Here is a 23,976-nt window from a genome sequence, read left to right as displayed (position 1 = left end):
GCAAAGCGCCGGCTGTCACCTCGTTTCAACCCGCTGCTAACTTTAGAAACACGCTCCTCTTATTATCGGTGGGGTATGTTTATGTTGATCTCAAACTCATGCAAACTTTATGAAAGCAGCTCATGCAAATAATCATCAGGCTTGCCTTTCTTCATCACAAACGTGAATTCTGCTGTTATTGGTGATATGATGTGTAATAGTGAACATAACAGTTTTATATAAAATCACTAGCAAGCAATGAATACATTTTATATCATTAAATAGCAATCAAACACTGAACCGAATGTTTCTAGTCTGTAGTCTTCAGAAGGTGGTTAAGTTAAGTTGAGTTTTTTTTTAGTATATGAAGGCTTTTTTCAGCCTCATTTTCACGTGTCAGAACACATTTGTATAATGATGAGAGGTCCGGCACCTGCTTCTCACATCATGCAAAAATCCCTGCCGACTCAGTCATTGATGGAGAATGAAGCAGGCGTTCAGGAAACAGAGTACTATACTCTTCTGTTGGTCATGCTAACATCAGACACCGGTGATGTTACACGTTGCTTTTGAAGGAGCTGCAGAATCCATTCATTAAAAACAAATTACAGTTTTACTAATAACTCAAAAACGGTAAGAGCAGAGGGCTTTGCTGTATGTTTCTCCTCTGCAGACTGACCCTCAGCGCTTCTCAACTGAACAAACAATAAAATCTTTTACAATTTAAGACTCTGTTTACTCAATGTAGATGATTTCTTCATGCTTTACGTGTTCCGCAGCCAGTCATGCATTCGTTTTTGCAGAATGTGATTCAAAATGAATAGAAATCTAATGCAGAAGTCGTGTGCTTCGTGATGCTGAGCACTAGATGGCAGCACTATGATTCACTTTGCTGAATTATTGTTCATTTTCATATAAACTAAAGAGATCTGATTCAAGATTAGAAATCACGATTAAGGGTTATTTTCTACAGATTGTTCTGTGTCTGTTCAGGCTCCACACGCTCTTGATTTATCTGCAGGTGTTTGTGATGTTCATTTCAGATTCATAACATTAAACCTGACTGGCTGTTGTTTCGATGTGAAAATGTCATATTTAATTCAATTATGTGTGAAAATTGCAATTCCGGTAAAGGTGAGTTCATTCCTCACATTTTAGCAGCAATATTTTTAGTATATCTTAATTTTAGTTTAAAATTACATTTTATAATTTTAGTAAAATTATAATCTTAATATCTTAATTTTAGTATATCTTAAGGCACAATATTGCACAAATGAAACTTTATTTTCAGAGCAATTTTAGAGCAGTCTATGTGCAGCTTGTATAGAAGTACATTTTACTGTCCTCTAAAAAAATAACTCAACATATAGTCATTATTGTCCAAATAACTGGCAACAAAAATATGAATATGTCACAAATCTAGCACTGCTATTGTTTTTCTGAATCATAGTGATCATCCCTATCCCCTAGTTAGTGTACACTTGATTGAGCGGAGCACGTCCGGGTCATTATTTAGTCTTTTGGAATGCATTTGCCCTGCAGTGATGTCATTTCCTCTGGGATGTTCCCATGACAACAAACGCAGCACGATGTCGCCGTTTTAATGTCATAAATGTCTTTTTATTGCTGTTAGCATAACTGTGGCAAATAAACATACACGTTGTCCCACACACGCTGCGTCCGTTGTCATGGGAACATCCACCTGAAGATGAAGAGGAAATGACATCACACCCTTTGAGAAGTGACGATTAAATAATGACCCGCACGCGCTCTGCTCGCTCAAGTCTGCACTAACAAGGGGATAGGGATGAACCTCAGCAGGGCATCACCTCACCTGCTGGACACCAAGTACTTGAATATAACACAAAAAGTGCGAGAATAGCCATCTCATTGGATAAAAACAAGACGTAACGTCTTAAAACCTAGATGTCTTCACATTTGACTTGACTTGACAGCGCGAGGGATGAAACATCTGTCCTCCCGTCTCTTTGGTTCATCAGGTTCATCAACATTTCAGGAATTGCTGAAAGACGAAGCACGTTTAGCGGCATCCGCCTCAAATTTTTGAGCTACTTTTCTCTGAGCTCTTTCTCTTTGGTCGGACCATTTGAGAGACTGAGAGGAAGGTGAACATAGACGGGATTCCTCATCAGTCCGTCTGTATAGTGCTAGCAGGTGACCAGTCGTTTGTTCTTAAATGTAAATCACCTAAATCCTTCTGTGAAGCCTCTCGTAACCCGATGACACTGATGGATCTCCTTGATCTGAAACCCATTAGACTGAAGCAAAAGACATGGAAATCATTAAATTGACAGATGGATGAGTCTGAGTCTGAGACACCCCGCTCGCCAGGCGCTAGTCAAATCAGCGTGGAAAAGGAGCTTCAGCACAACAACACTGCGGTCTGATGAGGTGTTGTTAGGCTAAAACACTCTTGAACTCTTCAACATGAGTATGAGGAGCATGCTTTATATCACTTCATCATGAATAAAGAGCACTATGAGCGTACAGTGAAGTTCTGTCATGCAGTAAAGTTTAAACATGCATCACATTATAGAACGTCTCTGAAATATATTCTGTAATGCAAGATCATAGTTGATGTTTTTATTTGTAATTTAATGAACAAGTGTGCGAGCACAGTTCACTTCACTACACAATACTGCACTACACTACACTAATTCAAGATGGCGCCGTTGAGTTCGGCTGCCGTCACGACCGCTCCGGCAAAACTTTTTGTTTTTCTGTTAATTATTAGTTTTTTGGATAGTCTGTGCGGTTTTCTTTATATAAGATGGCTATCACTAAATATGATCGAGCCACTCTTATATCTATTGGTGTACAATGCACCCAACTTTCGCCGTTTTTAAACCCGGACCCATGTTGGCCGAGCGAGATCCTGACGAAGACAAAAGGACGCGACCCACACCGGCGTCCACGAGGGAAACGAGCCGGCGTCAGGAACAGGTTGAGGGCACGCTCACACCGCGCTCCCCTACCTAGTGTCCTGTTAGCCAACGTCCAGTCTCTGGATAACAAGCTCGATGACCTCAGGGCAAGGATCAAGTTCCAGAGAGACATTCGGGACTGCAACCTCCTCTGCTTCACCGAGACATGGCTGAACCCAGCGGTACCGACCACGCCATACAACCGGCCGAGTTTTCTCTGTTTACCGCATGGACAGAACAATGGAGTCGGGAAGACACGGGAGGTGGAGTGTGTCTGATGGTGAACAACCGCTGGTGCGACAGCGCGAGCGTTGTTCCTCTTTCACGCTCCTGCACACCAAACCTGGAACTTCTGACCATCAAATGTCGCCCTTTCTACCTTCCACGGGAATTCAGCTCGGTCATAGTCAGCGCCGTTTATATTCCACCTCAAGCGGACACGGACGCTGCAATATGGGATTTACACGACCACCTCACAACACACCAGTCACAGCACCGGACGCCGCACTCATTGTGCTGGGGATTTTAACAGTGCAAACCTCAAACGCGCACTGCCGAACTTTCACCAGCACATCACCTGCCCCACCAGGGCCGAAAGGACACTGGATCACTGTTACACACCCTTCAGAGACAGCTACAAGGCAAAATCATGCCCACCGCTTGTAAATCGGACCATGCCGCCATTTTCCTCGTGCCTGTTTACAAACAGAGGCTGAAACAGGAAGCCCGGTACAGAGGAGGTGTCACGCTGGACTGACCATTCGGTGGCCGCTCTGCAGGACGCTTTGGATGACGCGCAGACTGGGCCATGTTCAGGTGTAGCTCCGAGGACGCCAACGAGTTTCACGGAAGCGGTGGTGGGATTCATCGGAAACTAGCGGATGACACGGTAGAGAAAACCGTCATCAGGACGTTTCCCCAACCAGAAGCCGTGGGTAGACAAAACTATCCGCGACTCTCTGAGATCCCGCTCCGCAGCCTATAACACGGGATAGTCACCGGGATATGTCTGAATACAAGGCTGCGTCAGTGGCGCGGCGCAAAGCGGTAAAGGAGGCAAAGAGGCGCTACGGAGGAAACTTGAGTCACAGTTTCAACACAGTGACTCTAGGAGCCTTTGGCAGGGACTGAGAAACATCACGGACTATAAAACGCCAACCTCCAGAGTGGAGAGCGCGGATGCTTCTCTGGCAGACGAGCTAAACACCTTTTATGCTCGTTTGAGGCTGCAGCTAATCACGCTAATCACGCTTAGCGCCGCTAGCGCATGATTAACAGCACGCACGCCGAGAGAGCCGGAGAGGAAATCGCGTTCACCATTTCGAGCACGACGTAAGGAGGGCATTCAGGAAAGTGAACACCAGGAAGGCAGCAGGACCTGACGGCATCACAGGTCGGGTTCTGAGAGCATGTGCTGACCAGCTAGCACCGGTGTTCACTGAGATATTTAATCTCTCCTGAAGCAGTCTATAGTCCCCTCATGTTTCAAAGAGTCCATCATTGTTCCTGTGCGAAGAAACCTCAACCATCTTGCCTAAATGATTACCGCCCTGTAGCTCTGACGTCTGTAGTGATGAAGTGCTTAGAGAGACTCGTCAGAGACTTCATCACCGCATCACTACCGGACACACTGGACCCACTTCAGTTTGCCTACCGCCAAAACCGGCCCACGGAGGATGCCATCACACACCTCCTCCACACAACCACAAGCCACCTGGATTTTAGGAAAGGGAACTATGTGAAAATGCTGTTCGTGGACTATAGTTCAGCGTTCAACACCATAGTTCCCTCCACGCTCACCTCAAAGTTGGAGGTCCTGGGACTCAGCCCATCCCTGCGTCACTGGATCACCAACTTCCTAACTGACAGACCACAAGCCGTACGGATGGGAAAACACACCTCATCCTCCCTCACTCTCAGCACTGGAGCCCCTCAGGGTTGTGTTCTGAGCCCCTGCTGTACTCGCTGTACACACATGACTGTGTGGCCACTACAAACTCCACCACCATCATTAAATTTGCTGACGACACTGTCGTGGTGGGCCTGATCTCCAACAACGATGAGATGGCCTACCTTCAGGAGATCAACAACCTGGAGAGATGGTGTCAGGAGAACAATCTGCTCCTGAACGTCAGCAAAACAAAGGAGTTAATAGTGGACTTCAGCACGAAGCAGGTGCGCTCTTACCATCCCATCAAGATCGACGGGACCCCAGTGGAGAGAGTGGACAGTTTCCGTACCTGGGTGTTCACATCACGCAGGACCTGTCTTGGTCCTGTCACATCAACACCCTGGTGAAGAAGGCCCGGCAGCGCCTATACCATCTGAGGCGCTTAAGGGACTTCAGACTCCCATCTCAGGTGCTCAGGAACTTTTACACCTGCACCATCGAGAGTGTCCTGACGGGAAACATCACCTCCTGGTTTGGAAACAGCACCATGCAGGACAGGCGAGCCCTTCAGAAGGTGGTGCGGTCAGCTGAGCGCACCATCCGCACTGAGCTCCCTGTGCTGCAGCACATCTACAACAAGCGGTGCTGTACCAGAGCCAGGAAGATCGTGGAAGACCTCAGCCATCCCAACAATGGACTCTTTCTCTGCTGCGTTCAGGAAAGCGCTTTGCTCCCCTGAAGGCAAACACAGAGAGAATGAGGAGGAGCTTCTTCCCGCAGGCCATTCGGAGTCTGAACCAGAGAACACCCAGCACCTAATCACCGGGATTCCCATGTTTACCCCTCTTTCCCCAGATACTCACCACTTACTTTGGACAATTGCACTAGCCACTTTGCACTGGACATTCGCACAGACACTTTACATTTACACTTTATATTTTTATATTCTACACTTATTTACACTTTTTTATTTTTTAAACTTTGCACACTTTTTATACATTTTTATACATATATTTTATATTTATATATATTTAAATTCTGTTTTCTGTTTCTATTTTGATGCTGGACGGTTATAAAAAACATTTCACTGCATGTCGTACCATGTATGTATGTGTATGTGACAAATAAAATTTGAATTTGAATTTTACACTTATCAGTTAACTTGTGAAGAGAAAATGCATTTAGATGCTTGAAATATCTCATTTGGCGTATATGTGTATGAGGTGTTGGAGAACGTTCCCTCGTTCCCCGAAGGATAGGGTGACCTTACGTGACATTTTCCCCCGGACGCGTCCTTGCCAGGATTTCTGTAATGCTTTGATTCAAAGTACCTCGAGAGCTTAAGGAACCGATGTCATAAAACGATTGGTCTGCACGCAAAACCAAATCACAGATATTTTAGGTAATGTAGAAATCCTGGCCAGGACGCGTCTGGGAAAAATGTCTCTTAGGGTCAATCTACTGAAGGAGAATAGGAGGTCAAAGCATGGCCTGCCTTGTAGAGGGAGCCTGAGTGATCCATCATGACCTGGGGAAAGCCGGAGAGGTCAACCGCATCCCGTCCAGAAGTCAGGCGTGTGGCTTCCTCAGATCGGGACACGTTTGCCAAATTGCGCCCATCTCCTGAGAAAGAAGGTGCTTCCTCAAGGGAGACTTCCAGGGACAACAGGCTCCACCACTGATGACATGTCATGTAAACTCATTTGGATGATGTAAACCTGCAGATGAATGGAGGCGTAACGCTGCAAATGAACCAGATAAACCCATCTGTTATGTAGCTGCTCTTAATAATACTTGATGTAAATCACGAGTTGTTACTGTGCAAGACGTTTCAGGTGAAAACGTCTTAATTCAGGTGTCAGAACCATATTAATAGGATTCGGTCTGCCAAGAAAACCAGACGCAGGAGACAAAGTGATGGTAAAACAAGCAGAGTTTATTGAATAATCTCAGTTTCGATGCTCAGACTTCATCTGACTTCAGCTTCACTACATCTACCTTCTCCCTCGTGAAGACAAACATCCACCGAAACCACACCAGAAGATAAGACTGAACGTACACAAAAGATTAATTTAAATGCAAGTACACAGTATTTAATGGTCGCCTGATCTAAAGTGGGACCCAAAACAGTTTATTGCGTTTATATTATTGCTGATCAATAAATTTAGTTTTACAGTAGATGTAGGAAGTTTGACGACATCTCTAAACACTGGAGCGGTCGTGTAACGGAGTGCAAATGTAAAATCACTGCATAAATGGGGACAGCGCCATCTACTTGGTGCAGGATGTAATTTAGCGTGTGGAGTAGGGACCGCCCACAGCAGAGTTAACGAAGCATTGCTGTGGGTAAGTTGCACGTGTGTCGCGGTCTGAGAATTACCATTAATAAGTGTTCAAATCACACAAATATTTGCTTTATAGTGACGTTATCTCTCAATGAACATGTTGAGACTCTGTTAAGTTATGTTTGGCGTCGAGTGTGTTGCTTGATGTCGAGTTATAACGAGATTATATTACGAGGCCGATTGTAATCTGTTTGTGTGTTGTGTTTTATGTAGAATGGTTTATTCTCAACGAACGTGCGAAACCCTATTTATACACACTGTCTCCATTGTGCAGGTATGTTGTTGAATATGTTGTTAAAAGTTGTTAAATTATTTGATTCAAAAATGTGTTGCTCAAATTCTCCGCTAGGTGGGGATGTTTCACTTATAATACGGTTTAATTGTATTGCTCTGTATTATATTTAGGATCTCTACTCATGTGCTTTATAAGTAATTGAAAATGTGTCACGTATAAAGAAATTGTTAACATCTAAAACAAACACTATACGATCACAAAGTTAAAAAGAATTCAAGAAACAGAATTGAAAGAGCTGTTTTCGAATAAACAGAGCAGAGTTAACGAAGCATTGCTGTGGAATGGTTTATTCTCAACGAACGTGCGAAACCCTATTTATACACACTGTCTCCATTGTGCAGAGTTCACAAAGCATTGCAGAGGCCGCCCAGGCAAGACCGTCACATTGGTGCCCGAAGTTGTGATGCCGCTGTGTTGCCGTGGGTCGGTCTTCAAGCAAGCTGAGCGTGATCACCGTGTTGACTCTTACGGACTTTAAGCATTCATCATCGTTGGAACAGTTCATCATCAGTCCACAGCCTTTCGAAATCAAGGGACTCACTGCTTTATCCTTTTTCGGCTTCTTGCTCTGCTCATCTATATTGAATTAATTTTTGCATGTGTATGTACTTTTTTTTTTTTTTTTTTTTTTTTTTTTTTTGAAAACTTTGCTGCCTATGATGAGTAATAGTAAACGGTTTTACCTGACCAATGTACTCCTGGTCCAGTAGGCAGAGGTAGAGGGGTTTTAGGGTTTCCAATTCCCTTTTCAATGAACAGTCCCAGTGCTAACGATAGTTGTAGGCCTGGCAGAGAGTATGATGACACACAGTCAGATGTCAATCACAGAGCAGCCTGCGCTTCAACACCTAACAGTGATAGCGTGCATGACATGTTAGGGCAGATGACTTCAATTGTTCATCAGATTGGCCAACAATTAGCAGACAACATTATGTCTCATCTCAGTCCTTATAGCTTAGACACTGACACACCAAGTAAACAGCACACTGATGATAGGACTACTCAACCTTCAAGCATGTTAAATGTGTCTCAAAACCAAGTGATTCAGCACAGGAAAGTCAAGGAGCCGCCTTCCTTCAGAGGGGATAGCTCTGACACGATTGTAATTGAGGAATGGGAGGATCTCATGAAGACATTTGTTAAAAAGAGCAGTATGAGTGCTGATGAACATGTGGAAGAAATCCTAGTACACCTTCGTGGTAAAGCAAAAGATGTAGTCAAGTTCTGGATCAGAAATTGTGATTCTGCAATTGCTGTCTGCCCAAATTCCGTTTACAGCCTGCTTCGCAAACATTTCAGCTCTAATCATTACTCTCCAGTTCCTCTTGCCGACTTTTATACTACCTTACCTGAAGAGGATGAAAACCCATACGACTACTGGTTGAGACTCAACAAAGCAGCGGATGTTGCCTCTGAATGCCTGCGAGAGCAAGGTAAAACACTTGACAAGCCCCATGTGGAAATAGTTCACATGTTTATCAGACACTGCCCAAGTAAAGACTTAGCCTTGACCTTCAGATCCAAGCCGATTGACAAGTGGTCAGCCCATGAAGTTCAGGCCGTCCTTAATGACTATCAATCTGACTTATCGCTCAAAGCCACCAGTACAGTGCATCGCAGCCACAGTGAAAGAGTTTCGTTAACAAGATTGATGTTAATTCAGTTCCAGCGCCTGCTCCTTCAATGTGCGAACAACAGAAAAGTCCAGATTTATCTGCTCTTGAAAAGGTCATCGACATGCTTGAAAAGGTCCTGCTAACCAATACTAACAGAACTCAGTCCCGTCCTAAACAGCAGCCTTACAGCAGACTTCCTAGGATTGAAGGTTTTGATGCCTTGCCATGTTCTATCTGCACGACGCTTCCCACTCTGCCTTAACTCATTGTCGTGAGCATCGGCTATGCTTTCAGTGTCAGTCACCAGGTCATTCCAGACGGTCCTGCCCTAGGTGGAGACGGTCACCTCAGCCTCATCAGGAAAACTGACAGGTCTGTGCGTAAAGGAGGTTAGTGCAGACCAAACTGATAATCCTCCAATGTTTGCCACACAAGATTATGAGTCTATTTTTGAGAAGAACAAATCCAGTGTCTCACCTGAGAAAACAGCTGTATTTCAAGGGATACAACGAGTTCCTAGAGCCGATTCGTTATTCTACACTGCTGTATCTGTGGAAAATGGTCCGTCTTTCACTGCATTACTCGACAGTGGCTCAATGGCGTGCACTCTCAGTGAGGCAGCTGAAGCTAAGCTGCTAGCAAGTGCTTCTACATTGTCAAAGAGTTTTGCCGATGATGTTGTGATTATTGGATGTGGTGGTCATCGTGTCACACCAACGGCAATGTATGATTTGTCCATCTGTGTCTACGGATGTAAAATGATAGTACCTGTGCTGATTGTTCCAGGCCAGACTGATGAGATGATCTTGGGCAGCAACGTCATCAAGAGCCTGCTGACTATTCTGAAAAATACGGATGACTACTGGAAATTGATTTCACTACCAAGCAGTAATGGACAAAAGGAGTGTTTAGAGTTCATTTCCTTGCTGTCCAATACACAGCGATGGAGAGGTGATCACGTACCTGAGAAAGTTGGTACTGTTAAACTCAAGCACTGTGTCACGCTTCAACCCCAAACTGAACACCTTGTATGGGGCAAGCTTCCCGTCAACTCTGTGATGTCTGTGGGTAGTACAGTATTGGTGGAGCCTACCCAATCCAAATGTGGCCCTAAGCAGATCATGGTGGGTCGAGTCATTACACCTTTATGGGGTGACGGCTGGATACCTGTGAAAGTTATAAATCCCACAAACAGTGTGTTGACATTGAGAAGAAATGCAAAGATTGCGGATGTTTCTCCTTGCATCGCTGTTGAAGATCTCCCAGAGAGTGACTATATTAAGTCTCAAGTTCAACACTTTCAACATGATGATGGCTCCCAGGAATCTGAAGACGAGATGGTACAGACCTTGAATGATTTGGGATTGAACGACTTGGATCTAACAGCTTGTGAAGTGCCTTCAACATGGAAGATGAAATTACTCCATCTTGTGAAGAAATATGAGTCCATATTTTCGAGGAACAAATGGACTGTGGCGAAGCCAAAGATTTTGTACATCGGATCCGCCTAATCGACGACAGACCCTTTCGCCTCCCCTACCGTCGTGGTACCGCCTGGACATTATGAAAAGCTGAGAGTAGCGCTGGATGAAATGGAAGAGAAAGGAATAATCAGAAAATCAAACAGTGAGTACGCCTCCCCCCTCGTCCTGGTGTGGAAAAAGAACGGTGATTTGAGGATTTGTACTGACTTTCGATGGCTGAACGCCAGGACTGTAAAAGATGCCCATCCTCTGCCACACCAGTCAGACGCTTTAGCTGCTCTTGGAGGAAACGCTTACTTCTCGACTATGGACCTTACCTCAGGCTTCTATAATGTTCCTTTGCATGAGGACGATAGGAAATATACTGCTTTCTCTTCACCATTTGGGCTGCATGAATATAACAGGATGCCCCAAGGCCTTTGCAACAGTCCAGCTACATTCATGCGCATGATGATGTCAATCTTTGGTGATAAGAACTTCACAAGCTTACTTTGTTATCTCGATGATCTCATGGTCTTTGCCCCCAACGAGCAGGTTGCTCTTGAAAGGCTGGAGATGGTGTTTTCAAGACTCAAAGCCCACAATCTCAAGCTATCTCCTAAAAAGTGCCATTTCTTGAGAAAATCTGTTAAGTTTCTTGGCCATGTCATTTGTGAAGATGGCGTCAAAACAGACCCTGGGAAAATAAAGGCCATCACAGATGTTAAAGCAGTTAACTTGATGGATTCTGATGGAGCTACTCCGTGCCACAAGAAAATTAGATCTTTCTTAGGCATGGTATTATACTACCAACATTTTATAGAGCGATGTTCTGCCAAAGCCAAGCCTTTATTCGATCTCATCTCAAAGACTGACACGAGAGGCTCTAGAGGGAGGAGAAGGAAGCTTAGCTCAAAAGCTATGTGCACCAAGCTCGCACCTACAGACTGGACTGACAAATGCCAGGATTCATTTGACACCTTGAAAGAGGATCTTCTCAGAAGCGTAACGCTAGCACACCCTGACTTTAACCGTGAATTCATATTATCTATAGATGCCTCGTTTGACGGCTTGGGAGCTGTTGTTTCTCAGATTCCTGAGGGTGGCACTATAGCTAGGCCCGTGGCATTTGCTAGCAAGACGTTGTCTCGTTCCCAGATGAATTACCCGGCTCACAGGCTAGAATTCCTTGCGCTCAAGTGGGCGATATGCGACAAGTTCCATTATTGGTTGAAGGGCCGTCATTTTACAGCTTGGACGGACAATAATCCCCTCACTTACATACTCACCAAGCCACGCCTTGATGCATGTGAGCAACGCTGGGTTGCTAAATTAGCCTCTTTCAGCTTTGACCTAAAATACGCACCTGGCTCTAAGAACATTGTCGCTGACGCCTGAGCAGGAGCCTTTCGTCCAGTCAAGTGTAAGTCATCGACTTGTCACAGAACCTTACCACTCTTTGCTCAATCAGGTTAATGGAGTTGTAGATCAAGTCGTCCAAGATTCTTTCCGTCTTACCACAAACTGTCAAGCATTAAGTTCTGCTGATGATCCTCTGATACAGCTGGAGTTAGTGGCCAATGTCTAACGTCCCCAGGTGCTTTGAGTTCGCAGGATGTAGCTGCAGTATTGGACGCACATTGTTCTGGCGGTGTAGGACAGATGATGGGCGTGGAATCCATTCCACACTTCTTCAATATGGACCAGACTACGGCACTCACTGCAAGCACTCTGTCAGCTGCACAAGAACAGGATGACACTGTGAGCAGAGCTCTCTTTTATGTTCAACGACACAGACGCCCTGACAAACATGAACGTGCTAATGAGCCTCGTCCTGTCATAAGGCTTCTTAGGCATTGGAATAAACTTAACATCAGAGATGGCATGCTTTTCAGAGTTAAAAGAGACAATCATATGAACAAAAAGCTGTATCAATTCGTCGTTCCAGATACTCTGAAACAACAAGTGCTTCATGGTCTGCATGATGCGGCTGGTCATCAAGGTCGCTCCAGGACACTCTCGTTGGCCAGACAAAGGTTTTTCTGGACAGGCATGCAACGCGACATAGCAAATTATGTGAAAACTGTATGCGGTGTCTCGTGAGGCAAGACCCCTGAACCAAGAGATCGTGCACCTCTTGAGAACATTCACACCTCTGAGCCGATGGAACTCATCTGCATCGATTTCTGGACAGCGGAGCAGGGTGATAACAGGAGCGTGGATGTTCTTGTAGCAACAGACCATTTCACCAAAATGGCCTACGCTTTTCCTGTAAGAACCAGTCCGCAAAGCAGGTTGCTCATCGATTATGGAACGGTCTCTTCTGTGTTTACGGATTCCCGATGCGTGTGCATTCGGATCAAGGCCCGAGCTTTGAGAGCAAATTGATGAAGGAGTTGCTGGATATGGCAGGTGTTAAGAAATCACACACCACCCCCTACCACCCAATGGGGAACGGAATCACGGAACGCTTCAACAGAACCTTAGGGAACATGATAAGATCCTTACCTCTTCAGTCCAAAGCCAAGTGGCCACAGTCTTTGCAGATGCTGACTTTCTGTTATAACTGCACCGTTCACGAGACCACAGGCTTTGCGCCTTTCTATTTAATGTTCGGGAGAGTCCCACGCCTTCCCATCGATGTGATGTTCCAGCATGTTCTCAGAGATGATACTGTTGTGAAGTATTCAGATTTCGATCCAAGCTTAAATGTGACCTCGCGAAGCTGCAAAATTGCACAGAAGCACAGTTCTACTGAGCAAGCTCGTCATGCAAGAATCTACAATCGGAAAGTAAAAGGATCACCTTTGACTGTCGGTGACAGAGTCCTTTTGGCGAATCGTGGAGAGCGTGGAAAAGAAAAATCGCAGATAAGTGGGAGTCAAACCTCTACGAAGTGATGTCTGTGAGATCACCAATAAATGTCTATCGGATAAAAGACACAGAAACGGACAGAGAAAGATTGTGCACAGGAACCTTTTACTACCTGTTAACTTTCTGTACAACGATGAAGTTGATTTACCATCTCATTCAACTGATTTGACCTCAGACTTGCCTGATCATCCTGACAATGATACAAGAACGGCTCACTGGGTTATGCAGTCTGATCAGCCCAACTGCCCCGAAAATGAGAGTAACTCAAGTGCCTTGTCCGGAGTTCAGTGTTCTTTGGATGTTCAGAATTCCAATTCGAAAGCAGACTCTGATACCTGTAACAGCTCAGTATCCACTGAACAGGGAAGTGACCTTCAACATGTGTTGAATGACAAACTAGTCCCTGATGAAGAGTTAGGCCAGAGTTCCTCACAGCACTCTTCGACTATGCCAGTTTTTCCACCTTCACAAGTAGACAATAACCCTGTTCTGGATACAGTTGACCCTGTAATTTGTACTCAACCAGAACTCATTCCAACAGACGCAATTAGAACTAGAGCTGGTAGGACCATTAAACCTCCACAAAGATTGATCTGTGAGATGAATAATCAGTTTGTGCATGATTCATCACCTTCAGTAATTTCTCTTTTTGATGTGGTGAAAAACCTTTTCATGGGTAATTTTCATGGTTACAAGTTGAATTGTAATTTTTGAGCTGAGATCTTTCTTAAGAAGTTGACTTCTCAATCCTTGAATAGTGTATATAAAGAGAGGTGTTTAGGGCATCTCTTCAGTCTGTGTTTTGCATGGATTTTGGTACCAGTCCATACTTGCACACTTCCTATGGAGGAATTTTGTAATTGACATTCACACTGAAGTGTTTCAAGGACATTCTCACAACTATTTTTTGTCTTGCTTTTGTTACCTTTCTCTGGTTCTTGTGGTGTTAAGCTCTCTAACTGTATAGGCGCTTCCCCAGTTTAGCATAATTTTAGGGGGGTGCATGTAACGGAGTGCAAATGTAAAATCACTGCATAAATGGGGACAGCGCCATCTACTTGGTGCAGGATGTAATTTAGCGTGTGGAGTAGGGACCGCCCACAGCAGAGTTAACGAAGCATTGCTGTGGGTAAGTTGCACGTGTGTCGCGGTCTGAGAATTACCATTAATAAGTGTTCAAATCACACAAATATTTGCTTTATAGTGACGTTATCTCTCAATGAACATGTTGAGACTCTGTTAAGTTATGTTTGGCGTCGAGTGTGTTGCTTGATGTCGAGTTATAACGAGATTATATTACGAGGCCGATTGTAATCTGTTTGTGTGTTGTGTTTTATGTAGAATGGTTTATTCTCAACGAACGTGCGAAACCCTATTTATACACACTGTCTCCATTGTGCAGGTATGTTGTTGAATATGTTGTTAAAAGTTGTTAAATTATTTGATTCAAAATGTGTTGCTCAAATTCTCCGCTAGGTGGGGATGTTTCACTTATAATACGGTTTAATTGTATTGCTCTGTATTATATTTAGGATCTCTACTCATGTGCTTTATAAGTAATTGAAAATGTGTCACGTATAAAGAAATTGTTAACATCTAAAACAAACACTATACGATCACAAAGTTAAAAAGAATTCAAGAAACAGAATTGAAAGAGCTGTTTTCGAATAAACAGAGCAGAGTTAACGAAGCATTGCTGTGGAATGGTTTATTCTCAACGAACGTGCGAAACCCTATTTATACACACTGTCTCCATTGTGCAGAGTTCACAAAGCATTGCAGAGGCCGCCCAGGCAAGACCGTCACAGTCGCAGGATGAAAATAATACACTAGACTATTATTTTTGTGATAGATTCATTGATTAAAACCAATGCATGCATGGACACTAAGTACAGCTGACTTTTTTTAGTGCGAAAAACTGATAGTAATATTTCAAATGCCTTTTATAAATGAGGTTCATAAGCGCCTGTACTGTATGCAAAACCAATCACCAGCTGTACGACTTCAGTGATGGTGTTAAACATAAAATCTCATTTATTATAAATTCCTGTCTGGTTATCCGTTACATCGGACCGACATCTTCACACGCCGCCGCTGTCTCCTGTGAGGTGTTTTCGATCTGCTGCTGGAAGATCTTCCCGTTAGGTTGGACGCTCCACGTCATGCTGTAGATGTCATCCTCCAAGAAGATCTGCTTCATCTAGAGACCGGATTACATCGGTGATCAGACTTCAGCTACCTAAAACCGATCAGTATTGTCTTGTTTTTGGACGTCACGCCAAACAAGAACAGAAATGTACTTAAAGGGAGCTTTTGCTTAATACAAGGAAAATCTGTCAGTGGGGTCAGAAAAATAACATTTTTTGAGCCTTTTCAGTAATGTTTCCCAATCTGTAAATCACATTAATGATTCTTCATCTTCTCACCTTCGTGTCTATGGCCTCCCTCACTGCCGATTCGTCCAGATGTCCGTCTGATTTGACGGTGACCCTCAGTCTCTGTATTTTGGTGTTTTCGCGGCAGTAGAAGGGCAGTGGAAGCGAACAGTTGTCGTCGGCCATCAGTCCGTCGGTGTCGGCTCTCACACAGCCTTTAACCGCGCTGGTACTGACCCGCTTCACCCACTCCACGGAAGACCCCGTCACGCGGCCGCGTCTGACCAGTACCACTGCGACAGGTTCTTGTGCAGGCCGACCCAGGCGTTCCAGTCGCCCTTGCCCCAAATCACTTTAGCGAGCGAACGTGTTCTCTGCGTCGTTTGTAATGGTGGCCAGGTCTCTTTCGTGCGTCCTGCAGAACGCTTGAGCGTCATTCCAGCTCATGCTCTTTTCGTTGTACTGAAACTTGTCCTGGAGCTTGTCCTGTTTGTCTGCAAGGAGGAGAGTTGTGGTCAGGACAGAGAAAGTGATAATTCAGTGATAATTTAGTGTCACACACACAAATCTAGTTTTCGGTTCAAAATATGCATTTTTTGTTTTTTTGTTAATTATTAATTTGTTCTAGGTAGTACCTTAAGAAATATCAATCAATGACTTATTTTTATAGTGCTTTTAACAATACAGATTGGTGTCAAAGCACTAATCATTTGAAGTTTCATTTAATTTCAGTTCATATTTATTCACAGTTTTTTTTGTTTAAAATAATAACCCTTTTGGAACGGTTTGGTTTCTCATCCATCTCAATTAAATATTTTTTTTTATTTTATATATATATATATATATATATATATATATATATATATATATATATATATATATATATATATATATATATATATGTATTTCTTTTGCCATTTTTGCTCCTTTTTAAGCTTTGCTTTTACTGAATTGTGACAAAAATGTAGGTATATTTATATTTATTAAATGATTCAGATGATAATTTATGAAGTCAAACTTTACCAAAAGTTTGAAACTTATGAAAGAAAATATGAAAAAACTAAATAAAAACAAACAATAAAAATAATAATAATAGAATATGAAAGAGATAATATACAACATGAATTAGAAAAAGCTCCTCTGATCTTCAGTGAAGATTTTTTAAAGATGTATAAAAAATTTAAATTTGCTCTGATTGTGGAAATTTTGGAAAACCCAAGAGATCTATGGGCAAACCTGAGATATACAGATTAAAGCCGGACTTAAGTGTTGTATAATATCTTACCAGTTAGGCAAAAGAAATATTTTGGACTATTACAGTAATCATCACCCCATTTTCCAAATTTATTGACGGTCACGCAGGCCGCGTTTGTGTTGGACAAGTCCGGCTCCCAGGACTCCCACTTCATGAAGCTGATGGCCGTGTGCTGATACGACCAGCGCCAGCTGAGGTCTTCATAGTAGAAACCAATCCAGGCGAAAGACTGAAAGTTCTCGTCGTTCGCTGCCTCCTTCAGTTTGGCTCTGTCTTCGTCGCTCTGAACCGTCGCCAGATCCACGTATATCTCTCTGCAGTACGACTGAGCTTCTGTCCAGGTCTTTGGGTCTTGGATCAGGACGAACCGATACGGCTCTCCAGACGCCTTCGACACGATTCCTGCTGCAGGAAAATCAATAGTGTAAAGTTGATCTAAACTCCTGATCTGACATCGGTTTCTGTTACAAGAACACTCACCGAGAAAAACAACAAGCTGAATCTTGTTCTGCATCATCATCTCTTCACAGGTTTCTTCAAAGAAATAAATAAAGGACAGGCTGGTTAGTTTTCTGCAATGATTTTGACTAGATTCACCAGTTTTTGCTAAAATAGTATTTTTAATAGTCAGGTGCAAACAATTATGACATGTTTTCGTTACTTTTCTTTAAGTTCCTTCGATGCAAGTTAAAAACACTTTGAATATATAAATATTTAAGTAGAGTATGTTTTTTTTTTTACTTTTTACAGCCTTAGAAATCACAACAAACCCTAATTAATCTGCTCTGGAGCCAAAGATCGAGTGTCTTCTCTCAGCACACCTCTCTTTTACTATCTACCCTACTCTTTATACATTACGTTATGCAAACTCTTCTGTGTAATACTGTGCGTAAGATGCTTTGACTGTTTTACATTCATTCAAATAGCACCATTGAGCAGGAAAATGTATTGTTTATTTTACAAATATAAAACGCAAATGAAAGTGTTTATTAACCTGTTTTTAATCAGGAAATTAAAAACTCATCAGATTTAAAATGTCTTTTAAAAGAATGTTCTGCATAGGCACACAAAATTAGACACGATACGTGAAATAACTACATTTCACCCAAAAAGTATCATGCTGTAGAAGATTAAGATGAGTGTGTTTCTTCATCAGGTTTGTCTCTGCATCAGTGTCTCAGTAATAGAAGTGAATGGGTGCCGTCAACATCACAATAATCCACACCGCTCCAGTCCATCAGGTAACATCTGGAGAAGACAGGAGATCGGAATAATCCAGCAGGGTGCTTCAAACTAAAACGTGAGAACATAATCCATAATGAATAAAAAAAGCTCTAAAATGTGTCTGGATTTTGACGTGAGAGATGGATGTTGAGATGTGCTGTGTTTTTCCATCTTAAAAATATATCTAAATTACGACCTATGCTTTCAACCTCTAATGCAGAAATATTAATTCATGCGTTTATGACCTCAAGGTTATATTATTGCAATGCTTTATTGGGTGGTTGTTCTGCACGCTTGATAAACAAACTTCAGCTAGTCCAAAACGCAGCAGCCAGAGTCCTTACTAGAACTAGGAAGTATGATCATATTAGCCCGGTTCTGTCAACACTGCACTGGCTCCCTATCAAACACTGGATAGATTTTAAAATCTTATTAATTATCTATAAAGCCCTGAATGGTTTAGCTCCTCAATACTTGAGCGAGCTCTTATCACATTATAGTCCTGCATTTAATAAGAATCTCTTCATTATACATCCCTGTCATTGTATTCTTCTACTTTATACTGTACAGTGCTTTGATGCAAACTGTGTTGTTAAAAGAGCTATATAAATAAAAATGATTGATTGATTGATGTGGGCGTGGCTAAATGAAAGTGGATTGTGGGTGGGTTTAAACAATTTAAACACTTTAACCTGAAGAGAAAAAAACCCAATCAAACTCGACCTGCCCAACTCAAAAGAGCAGTCAACCACTTTATTCTGGTTTAAGATGTTTTTACCAAGTTGATGACTGGTTAATGTGTTCAGTCAGCTGACCTCAATGTCTTCTTCTTTGTAATTTTGGATGGCCTGAGAGTGAGAGTTTCACTCGAGCTGTTCCTCTACTGTAGTATTACAGCATCATGGATATACATGAACATTACGACTGATCTGCTGTGATCCATTATATACATTATAGGATTTCGTTAAGGCCTCAGTGTTGGTGTCAGTGTCTCTGATTATTCAGATGTTTTGCTGGACATTGTAGTTGGTGGAGCTGACCAAGCTCTTCAGGACGGACGAATGTGGGAACGCGCTGATATTTAACAAACCCTGCCGAGCAAACCTCTGATGAACTACACAAAACACACTTCTGCTCTTCTGGACAAATAAGGATTTTTTTCCTTATTTTATTCACAGAGACCCGTCTGAATGATGCCGTAAGACGTTCAGAGCGGATCACGGTGGAGAATCAGAGGAGACAGGACATGCTTTGACATCAATTAAAGTGTTAAAGAAGCTTTTTCATCTATTCACTATTTGTGTTGGGGTTCATCTCCTGTGTTAAGGTCAGAAGAAGAATATGAATTCACAAAAAACAGACTTTAATAATCCACTAAGAGGTAAACATCACCAAACAAACACTAACTGAACCAGACGTATAAAGGAGAGATAATTACGATAATTAGAGACACATAACGATAGATTGACGGGACTAGCACATTAATAAAGATAACATACAACTTTATATTTGAATAATGCATCAATACATTCTGATCGTAACATTAGCAATAATATGGTTCAATAATAATTATGGTTCATGTTAACTAGTCTAGTTCAACAGTATAGGTTTAATTAGTTAATTCAAAACTTGCAAAATATTTACAACAAATATATTCAGTATTGCGTTGATGAAAAACAAACGTTTAGTTTAGTTAGTTGATGGCGTAGGAGCTGATGTGAATTAGCTAGAATATTTAATGAGTGATGTAGAAATCAATTTCAAACATAAAATGAACTATATCATAAATGCTATAAAAATAGTGTTCATGTTAACTTGAGAAAGAGAGAGAGAGGACCAAGATTAATAAGTTCTATTATCGTTAATATAGTTAATGATTATAATCGAAACCTTATTGAAAGTGGGTTTTATTTAGTGGTGTGATGGGCGCCGTTCTCCTGGAGCAGATATATCTCTCTATATATTTCAAACTAATTCCTGCATGTCTAAACATACCCAACAATTATTTCGATTCTGATTATAGAATTGTATTATGTAACTGGAAAATCTTGTGCTCCCATAACTGTTATTGAGAAAGTCCCTTAATCCAATACACCTTTGAAAATACACAAACAATAGTTGTTTTTAATTTATTATAAAATAACCCAACACTAGACTGTTTTTAATAAATGTAACAATATGTAAAGTAATATATCATTAACAATGTGAAATATATACAGTGTTAAAAATGTATAATAACTACCCATCTGAATGAGTTTGTCTTTACACGTTGGAGAGCGTCTCATCATGCTCTTCACACGCCGATGGCCTCGTTTCTGTGGTGTTTGTCTGCTGGAAGATCTCCCCGTCGGGCTGGACTCTCCACGTCACGCTGGATCCAGCGTTCATTCCCTGATCTGAGAGGATCTGATTCATCTGAAGACATGAGCATCAGTCAAACACATCAATCTACTGATGTCCAGCACTTAATGTGAGATACTAAAAATATATAGTGTGTAATACTGATAACTCTATAGTAGTCGCACCTCACCTTCTCCTCGAAGGCCTGCATCGCTGCAGATGGGTCCAGATGTCCAGATGATTTGAAGGACACTCTCACAAGCTGTTTTTTCATAAGATCGTCTTTGAGAGACAAAAGCGAACGTGTTAAATCGCAATCGATGAATCATGCAGAAGTCAGATTATTGAGTGTTTCCACCGTCACCTCGGATCTTGAGCGTGATTCGTCGTTAACGGGAAAATAATGATCTACACTGTAGGGTATGTCCTCTTTCTTTTAAGAAATAATGCTCTGTTTCTGTTTGCCAAAATACAGATAAATTAATTCATTATGATAAATGCATCACTTATTGTTGTAAAACATCGATGCTTTTGGATTGAAATCTTTAAGAAAGCGAGCAAACTAACGATTTTCTGATAAGGTCTGAGTTCTGGCCTGACGATGAAACACGCCGCTCTTCCAGGCTCACATGTTTTACAGTAGAACGGCCGGGCGGGTGGAGCAGGCGTCGTCCGCCCGTCTGTCCGCCGGTCCCGCACACGCACACCTCGTCTCCGTTCACGTTATCAGGCTGTCCAGACTCCCACGTCACGAGGCCCGCGACACGCCGGTCCCGTCCGACCACAGCCACAGGTTCTTGGACAGGCCGATCCAGGCTTCCCAGACATTGTTTTTATACATCAGATCGGCGAGGGCGTGTTCTCGCTGTCGTCTGTGACGGTGGCCAGGTCCGTGTACAGCGTCCTGCAGTAAACCTGAGCTTCACGCCAATTCAGGCTCGTCTGGATGAACTTAAACTTGTCTTGAGTCTGGCTCTTGTCTGTAAGGAGTCAGGTTTGTGCTCACTGCAAGTGACTCACTTTCTATCAAGTCTGTGTTTATAATACTTAAAGCATTATAGTGCATGCATAATGCGTTATAAAACCTTATAACGTGTTCATGAATAATAGTAAAAACGATTATAATACAATTTATATGTTTAGGATTATAACTTAAATTGTAAGAGTATTGTTATTTATAACACCATAATAAATCTACTTTGTGTATATCATATCTTAAGATGGTTTATTTAAGTGTTATTTGAGTTTTATCCTGAGGTCAGTGTGAGCTAGCTTATACTTTCTACTGAAAAAATGCGATAAACCTGAGAGTATTAGTAGAACGTTCTTACATTCCCAAGAGTTTTTTCTTTAAATTCTGAAATTGAAAAAAAAAAAAAAAAAATTGTATCTTTGATTCTCTGAATTCTAAGTTTATGTCTTTTAAGTCTGTTCTACTTGCAGCTGTTTATCTCCCATTTCTGACTATTTCTTTCCTCATAGCTGCAAATTTCTTTTATAGATCAGACTTTGGTTGTCTATTCTGGGAAAATTCTGAAAAGAAAACCATGTAATTGTAGAAGGTAATTTCAACTTTTCACAATTCTTTCTTTTTTAGAGTTTAAATTCTCAATTGTGAGACGGTCACGATTACAGTCAATGCTCCCCTGTCTTGTTGTCTGAGGACTTTTATTTTGAAATGCCTGTTCTGATGTTTCACTCTGCTAGTTTCCGTGGTAATTGATTAGCTTGTCATCTTATTATTCTGTCTATTTAAACTCTATTCAGTCTCTGATCTAGCTGCAGAGTGTTATTTAGCTTCTACCCAGTTTCTTCTCTTTACTGGAGCGTCTGGACTCTTGCTCGTCGTCTGGCTTCCCCTCTCGTCTCTCAATATTGTTTTTTCTCCCATTCCTCCAGATTATAAGTGTTGTATAATTTCTTACCAGTTTGACAGAAGAAGTATTTTTCCTGAGTACAGGACGCATCTCCCCAGAGCCGGTTTCCGTCTATGAACGCACAGGCCTCTTCGGTGCGGGACGTGTCCGGCTCCCAGGACTCCCACTTCGTGAAGCTGCTCGCCGCGTTCAGATACGACCAGCGCCAGGCGAGGACGCCGTTGTAGAAGCCGATCCAGGCGAAAGACTGAAAGCTCTCGTCGTTCGCTGCCTCCTTCAGTTTGGCTCTGTCTTCGTCGCTCTGAACCGTCGCCAGATCCACGTGTTCCTCTCTGCAGTACGACTGAGCTTCTGTCCAGGTCTTTGGGTCTTGGATCACGACGAACCGATACGGCTCTCCAGACGCCTTCGACACGATTCCTGTTAGGGCTGTGTGATATGCACAAAAAAACACTGTCATGATTTCAATTTTGGCAAAACGCGTCCCATTTCTAAAAGCAATGTTCTGCTCGACCATATAAGTGGAGTTTCTCGAACGATTGCAATGAATCTCTATTTTGATTTTGATCCCACAGCAAAAACCAACCTAACTACATAGAAAGCACTAAATAATTCAGGTACAGAAATCACATTGTGTTTGCTGCATAAATTCCTTATAATTCAGTCTGGAGGGGTTTTCTTTCACAGTTTTAGGCTGCTTTTACTTCAAACGGCTCTAACACACTATTTCTTTCTGTACTCATGAATCCGAGGCGGTGGGCTTTCAGGCCGCATACCACTACCGTGAGGTTTCTTACAGTTCGTGTCTTTTTGGTGTATTTCCCAAAGCCGGGACACACCGCCCAGTTTCCGCCCTTCGGGAAAAATGTAGCTGCTATAATATACTGCGTCGGCATCAATGCCTCTCGTTTCCTCTAACGCGTGTCGCGGATTGAATCGCTGCAGAAATTGAAACCTTTTCAACTTTTCGAGGCTTAGCCAATCAGAGCGTCGTATGCAGAAACGATGTGATTGGCTGTGGTCTGTGACGGTCTAACGATCTAACCTTCCATCCGTTTCGTTCACTCACCGAGCAAAACCAGATACATCTTGTCCCGCGTCTTCTCGTCTTCACGGGTTTACTCCCTGAAACATACAAGAATACTACACTGGTGTTTTTAGACACTTTCATGCTTTTTATTATGACATAAAGTCTTTTTAATCGTTGAGTACACTAAAACAAATGCAGTCAAACTTTAACATGTTTTTTCCCATTACTGTAACTCATCAAAATTAATTTAAAGAAATACAGCTTTATTCATACAAGTTTCAGCTTGATTTTTCAATAGTTTAAATATATATTTCTTTGATTATTATACTTGCAAATTTAAGAAAATACAACTGCACTGATTTTTTCTTTATTTATTGTCTATACTATATCAGATTTTGTTCATGCCATTCTGAAATGCCTGTTTGTTTGATTTTTTTATTTATTTTTTTTTTATCTAAATTTGAATT

At 42.2% G+C, this 23,976-nt stretch overlaps 2 protein-coding genes and 1 long non-coding RNA gene across 3 annotated transcripts; 1 reads left to right on the top strand and 2 right to left on the bottom strand.

The window, feature by feature from the left end:
* Positions 1-14,474: 14,474 nt before the first annotated feature.
* Positions 14,475-15,098, top strand: LOC122349288. The gene is made up of 2 exons (XR_006251438.1): positions 14,475-14,537; positions 14,750-15,098. It is a non-coding gene; the product is annotated as an uncharacterized LOC122349288 (long non-coding RNA).
* A 3-nt stretch (positions 15,099-15,101) lies between these two features.
* Positions 15,102-18,325, bottom strand: LOC122349223. Its single transcript, XM_043245191.1, has 6 exons — positions 18,144-18,325; positions 17,519-17,572; positions 17,114-17,443; positions 16,151-16,277; positions 15,835-16,063; positions 15,102-15,608 (listed from the first exon to the last, which is right to left on the bottom strand). Exons 2-6 carry the CDS (start codon positions 17,556-17,558, stop codon positions 15,471-15,473), a joined length of 864 nt encoding a protein of 287 aa, XP_043101126.1. The 5' UTR covers positions 17,559-17,572; positions 18,144-18,325; the 3' UTR covers positions 15,102-15,470.
* Positions 18,326-21,442: 3,117 nt separating this feature from the next.
* Positions 21,443-22,947, bottom strand: LOC122349205 (C-type lectin galactose-binding isoform-like). The gene is made up of 2 exons (XM_043245170.1): positions 22,528-22,947; positions 21,443-21,582 (listed from the first exon to the last, which is right to left on the bottom strand). Exons 1-2 carry the CDS (start codon positions 22,937-22,939, stop codon positions 21,443-21,445), a joined length of 552 nt encoding a protein of 183 aa, XP_043101105.1. The 5' UTR covers positions 22,940-22,947.
* Positions 22,948-23,976: the final 1,029 nt, after the last annotated feature.

Source organism: Puntigrus tetrazona, chromosome 7, assembly GCF_018831695.1.
Source record: "Puntigrus tetrazona isolate hp1 chromosome 7, ASM1883169v1, whole genome shotgun sequence".
In the NCBI taxonomy this organism is placed as follows: domain Eukaryota; kingdom Metazoa; phylum Chordata; class Actinopteri; order Cypriniformes; family Cyprinidae; genus Puntigrus; species Puntigrus tetrazona.
Note: the sequence above shows the minus strand (reverse complement) of the source record. Positions and strands in the feature narration are given on the sequence as shown.

Coding starts and splice junctions, on each gene's coding strand:
- LOC122349223 (XM_043245191.1), bottom strand. CDS start 17,558: ATGATGATGCAGAACAAGATTCAGCTTGTTGTTTTTCTCG. Junction 16,064..16,150: donor ACAAACGACGCAGAGAACAC/GTTCGCTCGCTA, acceptor GGTACTGGTCAG/ACGCGGCCGCGTGACGGGGT. Junction 15,609..15,834: donor GGGAGGCCATAGACACGAAG/GTGAGAAGATGA, acceptor TCCGGTCTCTAG/ATGAAGCAGATCTTCTTGGA.
- LOC122349205 (XM_043245170.1), bottom strand. CDS start 22,939: ATGACAGTGTTTTTTTGTGCATATCACACAGCCCTAACAGGAATCGTG. Junction 21,583..22,527: donor ATACTTCTTCTGTCAAACTG/GTAAGAAATTAT, acceptor GACTCCTTACAG/ACAAGAGCCAGACTCAAGAC.